This window comes from Lepidothrix coronata, unplaced genomic scaffold, assembly GCF_001604755.1.
Source record: "Lepidothrix coronata isolate B3197 unplaced genomic scaffold, Lepidothrix_coronata-1.0 Scaffold72, whole genome shotgun sequence".
Taxonomy (NCBI): Eukaryota; Metazoa; Chordata; class Aves; order Passeriformes; family Pipridae; genus Lepidothrix; species Lepidothrix coronata.
In genome coordinates, this window is record NW_016690252.1 from 152,733 (window position 1) to 161,480 (window position 8,748).

General features: G+C 55.3%; 1 protein-coding gene across 1 annotated transcript in view; it reads left to right on the forward strand.

Annotated features, from left to right (window-relative positions):
* Positions 1–8,748, forward strand: part of LOC108499304 — a 19,659-nt gene that overhangs the window by 4,446 nt on the left and 6,465 nt on the right. The window contains exons 2-9 of the mRNA XM_017818996.1: positions 688–933; positions 2,581–2,871; positions 3,137–3,234; positions 3,484–3,673; positions 4,266–4,368; positions 4,774–4,820; positions 5,232–5,306; positions 5,445–5,519. Of these exons, the coding sequence (XP_017674485.1) occupies positions 688–933; positions 2,581–2,871; positions 3,137–3,234; positions 3,484–3,673; positions 4,266–4,368; positions 4,774–4,820; positions 5,232–5,306; positions 5,445–5,519 (1,125 nt within the window). The remainder of the gene's footprint in view (positions 1–687; positions 934–2,580; positions 2,872–3,136; positions 3,235–3,483; positions 3,674–4,265; positions 4,369–4,773; positions 4,821–5,231; positions 5,307–5,444; positions 5,520–8,748) is intronic.

Sequence of the window (8,748 nt, forward strand, 5' to 3'; positions counted from 1 at the left end):
GCAAGGGTAAGCACAGCCCTGCATCACCCTGACCTGGGGTCCTGACCTGCCATCAGACCCTCTGTGACATGGTCATGCTTCAGCCCTCACTGGGCGATAGTCTGGGAACAGGAGACCTGGATACTTTGGCTTTCCTCTGTGTCCTGAAGTGATGAGGCTCTTCTTGTCCCAGCACCCTGCTGTGAGTGCCTGCTGGGATCTGTGCTCCTTGGGAGGGGTTCAAAGGCAGGAACCCTTCCTGGCCAGCGTTTCCTGCCTCTACATGGTGAGCTGCACCTATGAAGCTGGAGGAGGAGGAATAGCTGCAGATGTTCAGCTTGAGGCTTTTGCACTTTACATTGCTTGTTTTCCTGGGAAGCTTCTCTGGGATTTGGGTTATCTTTGGAGAGTTATCCTTGGTGTGGAATATTATCACTGCTTCATGGCTCGCCTCAGCAGGAGGGACCCAAGAGAATGCAGGCTCAAACACCCCATGTGTGGGTAGAATCCAAGGAAGGCTTGAGAGTCCTGGAGATGTGGTGAGAATAAACCCTGTGCCCTTGAACAGTGTCTGGGAAGATGGTGGGAGTAAAGGGATTTTTGTGAGTGTCAGTGTGAACGGTCAGAGTGATAAGGAAGAGAGAGCTGTCCCAAGCCTCATTTCATCACTTCCCAGAAATACTCCTCACTCAATTTTTCCTCTGACAGAAATATGCCAAAGGCCTGCTTGGTGGGACCCCAGACTCCAGATGGCACCAGCCCGTGAGAGTTACACAAAGAATGAAGTAGTGACTCTGAGCTGCAACAATGGTTCCCAGCCATCTTTCACTCACATCAAATGTGCAGAGAGGGTTCAGCCGTGGAATTATTCTAGATCTCTAAATGCAGATTTGTGGCTGGGGAGAAAAAGCAGTGATGTCTGGATTCACATTGAGGGGAACATAGAGTGCATTGGTAAGCAGGGTGTCAGGAGGTGCTTCTTACAAAGCTCTGTGGTCAAATCCTGCCCCTTTCATCCATCTCTGAGCTTCCACCATCACCACTGTGGCCAGAGATGCACTTCTGATGCTTTGTTGGGGACGGTGGGATCTCAGTACTTTTGATACCTGAGATAATTCCTCCAGTGAATTCTGGCACATCCTTGTCCACCACATGCCTGGATGGGTCCCAGCCCAGGCTGACACTCACCCACAAGGAGAGACTCATCCCAAAAAGCCTTGCCAAGGGGTCCCATCCTAGCAGATGGAGGTGTCACTTTTCCTCTCCTCCTCACATGCTGGTCCCCCCTCTCAACCCCTGCTGCATGCTGTCTTTGCAGACCCAGCTTTGGGGCTCAGGCTTTATGCCTTCTCAGGAGGAGTCAGGGTGTTGTCATCCTCCCTGAGGGACAAACAGGGCACCATGGCTAAATTCTGGTCCATCAGTCTCTGGGCAGGCTTTGTACACAGCATGAACCCCTTGTGGGTGCCCCTGGTCCCTGACTCCAGCTCCTCTTGGCCTTTCCCAGGGGTCTGGGGGAAGAAGTGTGCGATCCTTCTCATTCTCATTCCCTTTCCAAGAATGTGGTGTGGAAGGGCTGCTCTATGCAGTGTCCTGGAGCTCTCTCCTTTGCCCTGCTGGGCCAGGGCAGGGGATGCCCTGCTCCATCCCCTGGCATGCCTGGTGGAGCCACCCTCAGCCCTGCTAACATCTTCCCATCTTGTTGGTGCAGAGAAATGCCAGAAGCCTCAGTGGGACTCCAGGTTTATCTTTGACCAAGAACAGGAGACCTTCAACCCAAATGAAGTGGTGAATGTGAGATGTCCTGAGGGGCACAGGCCTCCACCCATGGAGATCAAGTGTGTGAAACTGAAGCCAAGGAAAGGTTCCACGATTGGTCGCAGTGGCTGGATAGTGAGGAATGGCACAGGCAGCTGGCACCCTATGGAGGAGAGCTTGACCTGTGTGGGTAAGTAAGCGAGCCTGCCACTCTCCCAGTGCTCTCCCCAGGCATGGAGAGCAGGGCTGCATGTGTGCCACAGCATCAGTGCCCCATGCTTGGGATGGTCAGGGTGTGGCATGGGCATTGACTCCAGAGGAAATTATTGGATGCATCCCAGGTTTGTGTCCGCACTGCTGGCAGCTGGGGCACCCTGCACAGTGCTGAAGGGGACAAATCCTCACCACTGGATATAAAGCACCAGACATCGTGCCCAGGCAGGCCAGAGGAGTCTGCCTGGAGAAGGACATGATAGCCCAGGAGCAGAAGGGCAGGGCCCTCCTCTGGCTGCTGAATTTGTTGGCTAAGTCGTTGCTGGTAGGAAATGGACCAGTCACCAGATCAGTGGGTAGCCCCAGGGTGGTGGCAACTGCAGGGTGGGTACCAGTGCTTGTTCTTACCATCCCACAGTCACTGCAGCGCCTAGAGCACCCCTGGGGATGGTCCAGGGCCAGAGGAAGGTGCAGGCAGTGCCTGAATGTAGTCTGGGAGAAGGCAAAATGTCCATGTCCACTCTGTGCTGGGGACAGGCTAGTGAGGGAACAGTGGGGGTGATGGAGTTTGGTGTCAAAGCTTGGAGGGAAAGGGAAGAGAGTGACCCTCTGGGAATATTCCCTTCACAGATGTCCTCCAGGTTGTTCCTGAGACCCTGAAGATTACCAGCACCAGCATCAAACTGAATTGGACCTGCATGCTCCCTGACACCTGCCAGAATATTCGGGCCAGGTGCCGACTGGAGGGGCATTCTTCTCCTCCCTGTGAGGCTAAGGAGGTGAAGGGAGAGGAGATGTTACAAGGTCAAGAGGGAACTTTCACATGCCCACCTTTGCAGCCCTTCACTGTTTATAGTGTCACTATCTCCCTGCTGCCCAGCACAATCTTGTACACACGGTTCCTCAGGACAAAGGAATCAGGTATGTTTACATGAAATGGAAAGATGCCCTTCACCCTGAAACTCATCCAGACATCCTCTCTGTCCTGTCAGCTCTTGGGACTGGAGCTGCTTGGAACCTGTGGGGATGGGGGGAAGGGGCTGTGCAGGGCCCTACAGCAGGGCGCATGTCCTCCTCAGTTTTCCCCTCATCACCACACCATTGCTGCTGCAGCAGCACATGCAGCCTTTGTGGGGGACAAATCCTTGCCAGCCCCATGCATGATCCTGTCCTCCTGTGCTTCCAGTGCCAGACAAACCAGAGAATCTGAGGCTGGATCCCACCTTGGGATCTCTCAGGTGGAAGGCGCTGCCCTCCTGCAAAGGGGAGATCACTGGATACCAGGTACCAGGGGACCACGGAGTGCCCAGAGATTCCCTCAGCTTGCCAGGCATCTCCCCACCTGGAGCTCTGTGCAGGCAGCCTGAGGAGAGGCATGAACCCTCCTTGACCAAGGCCTATAGGCTGTACACTGCTGATGTTTCTGGTGGGGCCAGGTCCCACCAACAGCAGCAGCCCCTCTCCACAGCTCCCGCCCAGTGCAGGAGCGGGATGTTGGTGCTACTCCCTACCAACTCACTGTCCTTCCTCCAGCTGAACATCACCACCATGAGAGCAGACGACGACAGCTTCCTTGAATTCAAGCAGGTGTTGGTGAACCAGTCGGTGACTGAGTACACCCCCCGCCAGACAGCTGGAAGCAAATACGTGGTGACTGTGCAGGGCCTCACAACAGCTGGTGCTGGGGCTGCATCAAGGCTGGAATTTCAAGCCTACGTCTTGGGTAATGGTTCTTCTGTGCTGGGTCTGGTTGGGGTGGCCTCCCTGGGAGTGAGTGCTGAGTCTGGAGCAGCTTCCAGACCCACATGTGCACCCTCCTCATCCCCACCAAGACAGAGGCAGGGAGAGTGCAAGCACCCTCCCTCAGCTCAGCAGTGGGTGTGAGGCTGGGTGAGTCCTGCTTTGCAAGGTCCCCAGAGAAGCTGCATGGCTTCAGCTCCTGTTTGGACCTTTGATAGGAGACCTGCCCCCTGCATTTGGGTGCATGGGCAGCTCAAGGTCAGAGAGCACTAGGGCTGCAGAGCCGGGGTCTGTGAGTCCTCCTCCTGTGTGCAGGATGGTTGAGTAGTCTGCCAGACCCTCCAGCTGGGGACATGGGGCAAGTCCCTGTGCTCCAGAGCCTCCATCTGCCCTGCCCAAGCACACATGGTGACAGGGGAAGACTATGCCTTGCTGCCTGTCCCTGCAGCAGCCAGGGCAGTAGAGCATGGACACACATTTCTACACATGTGCAGACACCCAGTGCCAATGTTGGGGCCTTCGGTGGTGCATGGCCCAGGCTGTGGCACCCACTCCTGTCCCTGCTTTAGTTGCAGGGCAGCCTCTGGGCCCATGGCCTGGGTCAGCGGTCACGGTAGTCGTGGTGGTGCTGGTGCTGGTCCCCTTGTCTGCAGGGATCCTGTGGTTTGTGCTGTCCAGGTGAGTTGGCAGGAGACTTGGAGTCTTGACTCTGCTTCAGGCCATGCTGTGCCATGGGCTGGGAGGGGATGGAGAGGGGGTCCCCAGCTGCTCATACCCTTCTCTGGGTGCAGAGGATGCAGGTGGCTGGTTCTACCATATTTTGCCTCTAGGGCTCCTAGCAGGGGTTCATAAGTGTTTTCCCCAGGACTGGGACAAGGACCATGTGTACTAAGAGACCCTTTCCCCTTGTTGCTGTTGCTGCCACCACTGCTGTCCCCTGGGGTGGGTGGGCAATGCCTGCCAACTCTGGAGAAACCCAGAGGGAGGGTGGGCAGAACCCTCCAAGCCTTTGCTGCTGGGTTCAGCAGAGTTGGGCCCACATCAGCCTCTCCCCTGACTCAGGGCTGCCCTTTGCCTTGCCAGGAAAAAGAAGGTCTTGCCCAGCAAAGTTGAGGAGGATGATTACACAGGTAGGACCCCATCACAGAGATGACTGTAGAGCTGGAGGTGGGAGGGGAGCAGGTCTATTTCAGGAGGGACTTGTTGGCTTTCTGAGGTGGCTGCAGGCAGCCCAGCTGGCTCTGGTTGACCTGCCAGACCAGCATGTCCCACATCTGCTAATCCCAGCTGAGAGCCTGCTCCAGTACCTCTTCCAGCAGCTCCTGGCTGGGGTTCCCCTGTGGTGCTGATGAGGGTTGGGAGCTGCCCCTCGTGCTCACTTTGTCTGGGGTAGGCAGCACCTCTTCCCAGCCCTGCTGCCCTGATGGTGTGTGTCCCAGGGTGCCCTGGAACCCCCAGTGATGCTGCCTGCCTCAGGCTGCCCTGCTCCTTCTCCTCAGCCCCAGAGTCCTCAGGTTGTTTCTGCCATCTTGTCCCCCCAGAGCTCCAGCCCTATGAGAACGTACATGAGGATAATTACTGCGTGATCAAGACTTTTCTGGCACAGAAAGATGCAGGTAGGAGATGGATTGCCCTGCCTGTGTTCCACACATGGCACACAGGGAGTGTAGACTGGCATCTGGGATGGTGTGCATGAGCTCCCCATGCTGCTGAGTTAACAGCAGCCTCTGTCCTGGTGCCCTTGGTCTCCACAGGTAAATGTGGCCACGCTGGAGAGCCAGTGCCCAAGCCCCTGCCTGTCATGGAGTCTTCAGGAGACAGTCAGAGCAGTGAGGGACAGAAGAAGCTGGGGCAGGCATCAGTGATGGTGGCCCTTCCCTTCTTGCAGCTTGCTCCTCCACCACTGCAGGCAGAGCCATGAAGCTTGTCATGGGTTATTGCTCCCTCTCAAATTTTCTCCCTCATCAGGCTCCAGAATCCTCTGTCACAGCACAGGAGCAGCTCAAGGCCTGGGATGACCTGCTTGCACCAAAGAGGATGTGGTCTGGTAGTTCCCCAGTGCTCTGGCAGAGCCACCTCACCAGCATCCTGGTGCCTGCAACTGTCCCCTGAGACTGGATCCCAACCCCTCTTTCGCCACTCTATATCCCTATATCCATCTAGACCCTGTCCTCTGCTTGAGTTTGGCCCAGCTGTGTTGCCCTGGAAGCTGTGCTGCTGTATCTGAACAACCAATAATAAACTGTTTTATTTCACAGGGGCTTTCTGGCCCGCGACAGCTCCCACCTTGTCGTGGTTCGTCCTTGTCTTGTGTGTGAAAATCCTGACCCCATGAATCTTCACAAGGAGCTTGGAGTAGGCTTTTCCAGCCTTCAGCAGCCCTGAGGAAGCACACCTGAAGAGCTGCAGGCTCTCAGTGCAATGCTTTGGGTTGCTGCTTTCCCTCCTCCCATCCTACACGGGGCATGTAGGCACGGTCTCCACTATGCCTAATTGGACCTCTGTGTTGGTCTGTGCCGCCCTCTGGGGGTGTAGGTGCTCATCTCCCATTTTGTGAGGTGCAGTTGACTGCGCTCTTGGGGCATCCACATCCTGCAGCCTTTGGGATCTGCTTGATCTTGGCTGCTGCTGCTGCCCCAGCATCACCTCCAACAGCCGCTCTCTCTCCCACCCCGTGGGATGCTGGTGTCCAGTCCAGCCTGGGTGCTGAGGGACAGCCCAAAGGCTCTCCTTAGAGAGGGGCACACTGCTGGAAAATGGGGCAATCAACCACTCTCTTCTCCAGCTCCATGTGTTGCCTGGAATATTTCCATCTCCTTCTCCTGCACTTGAGCACAAAAGCTCACCTGAGTTCCCCGGACTTGGGTATGACAAGCTGGATGTGTGTTGGGCTTTTCAAAACCTTGAATACAGGGTGTCATGGTTTTTTGCTTCAGTGTTGTCTTTCTACCTGACCAAACCTGCTGATATGCGTTGCAACCTAGAGGCTGAGGGACAGTGTGAAGGTTCTCCTTGAGGAGGAGCACACCACCAGGAGACGACCTCTCTCTTCTCCAGCTTTTTCTTTAGCCTGGGACGACCTGCATGTGCTGGTAAAGACATGTTTTGACAGTCCTTCATGTGAGCTGCCTGCCCATCATCACGGTACCCACAACTGGCCCCTGGGAACAAAGCATCTGCTTCCTATGGACTGTTGCTGGTGTGTGATCTTCGTGCCTGATGGAACTGCTCTTGATGGGTGTTGAGAAGAGGCAGGAAGAGCAGCTCAACCCTTTGTGGCTGCTGCTGGTTGAGAAAGGACAATGATCAGGGTTGGGATCGGGGAAAACAGTTGCCACCTTCTGGATTGCCCTGCTTCCCACTCCATATCCCCATACCCAGTCAGACACTGGGCTGTCAGCCTCATTAACTCCATCTGCTCTGTCTGGACAATCAATAAAAGCTTGTGTTTTGGAGTGGGCTACCTGCTGCCCCCCCCAACTCTTGCCTAGTCCCCTCATTGCCCTTGTGAGGTCCTGCTCCCCCGAGGTGCTGAACTAACAGCACCTTCTTGAGGGGAGCCATGAGCAGGGCTGTTGTGGCCTGCAGCTGTGGTTGACAGCACCACCAGGCCTTCCAGGATGTGTTGGGAAGATCTGACGCGTTTGGATGGGATATGTGTCGGGAACCAGCGAATAGTGGTGCCCCCATTCCACTCATTCTCCATATGAGCATGTTCGGTGCATGTGCCCTAGGCAAAGCTGGGGGACAAGGTCTTTGTGCCTCTGCAGGGCCCCATGTCTGATCACCCAGCCCTGTGGAATCTGAGACATGCCAGGTCGATGGGAGGTTCTAGAGGAAGAGAAAAGAAGTGGCTGCTGAGGAGCAAGGGGGATGGCTTAGTAGTCCTGAGGGTTTCCTCAAACACTCAGCTCTCACTGTAGGGCAGGGTGGTTTGCATTCTTGAGGACAGAGGAGAGTGCTGCCAGGCTGAGGAGCCACAGGAGGAGGAGGTAGCTGTGGATGAAGAAGCAGGGAAGGATGAGAGAGGGTGTCAGCTGAGCATTTCTTTCAGAAGGCCCATAGACTGTTTCAGATGTTGAGGTACTTGCAGTTCATGTCCCCATTCTGATCCCTGCTTCTGGCTAGCTCTTTATGTGGTTTTTCAGAGGTCCCCCATCTCCTGTAATCATAGACGGGAAGTGACTCATCATCACTCTAAAACCCACACAGTGTCGTTGGGAGGCACTTGGATATTGCCTAAGAAACAGTAACTGGGAAGGTTTTGGGGGGAACTCTGCGATCTTGGTAACAAGGTTTCTTCTGTTGAGTCCCAGAGCTTGGATGCTCCTAGGGTGTAAAAAGCAAAAGGCAGAAGTGCTGACAGTGATGGGAGGTTCCCTGCCCAAAGAGGAAGCCTCCTGCATCTCATGAGGAGCTGTGTCTGTTTCCTTCCTGCGGTTGCAAGCCTTGCAGTCAGCTACGGATGCCTGAGCTCAGAGGCAGCAAGTGGGGCTGAGATTTCGGTCCTGCCTGGGGACTTCACGCCAGGATGGCCCTGCAGTTGCTGGCTATAAGGTTTCTTCTGGCCCTTGTATCTCTGTTGTCAGCACAGGTCCAGGGAGAACTTGATCCCAAGGTCCAAGGAGTGTCCCAGGGAACAGGTAAGAAGCAGTTCCTTCTCTTCCCTGGGGAGATTTTGTTGCCTTTCCTCCTGCAAGTTGGACATGCATCTTCACTGCCTGCAGCACTGGGCTGGAGTCCAGATGGACTGTGTCAGCTGGGGTGCCTGCTGTCTCTGGGAGACCTCAGGGCAGGAGCTACAATACAGGGTGGGTCCACTGGGGATCTGTTTGGGCTGGATGGTAGGGGATGGATCATGCCCTGTGGCAAAACAGTTTGCCAGTCATTCCCTGGAGGCTGTGGACATGAATCAGGCATGAATTCACATATCATGAACCCAGGAAAGGGTCTTCAGGGAGCAGGGGCATCATTTTCTGTACACATCATCTCCCCCACTGTGCCTGGAGGACACTGTGTCTGCTGAGAACAGAGCAAGAGGGAACCTGCTGCCGCTTT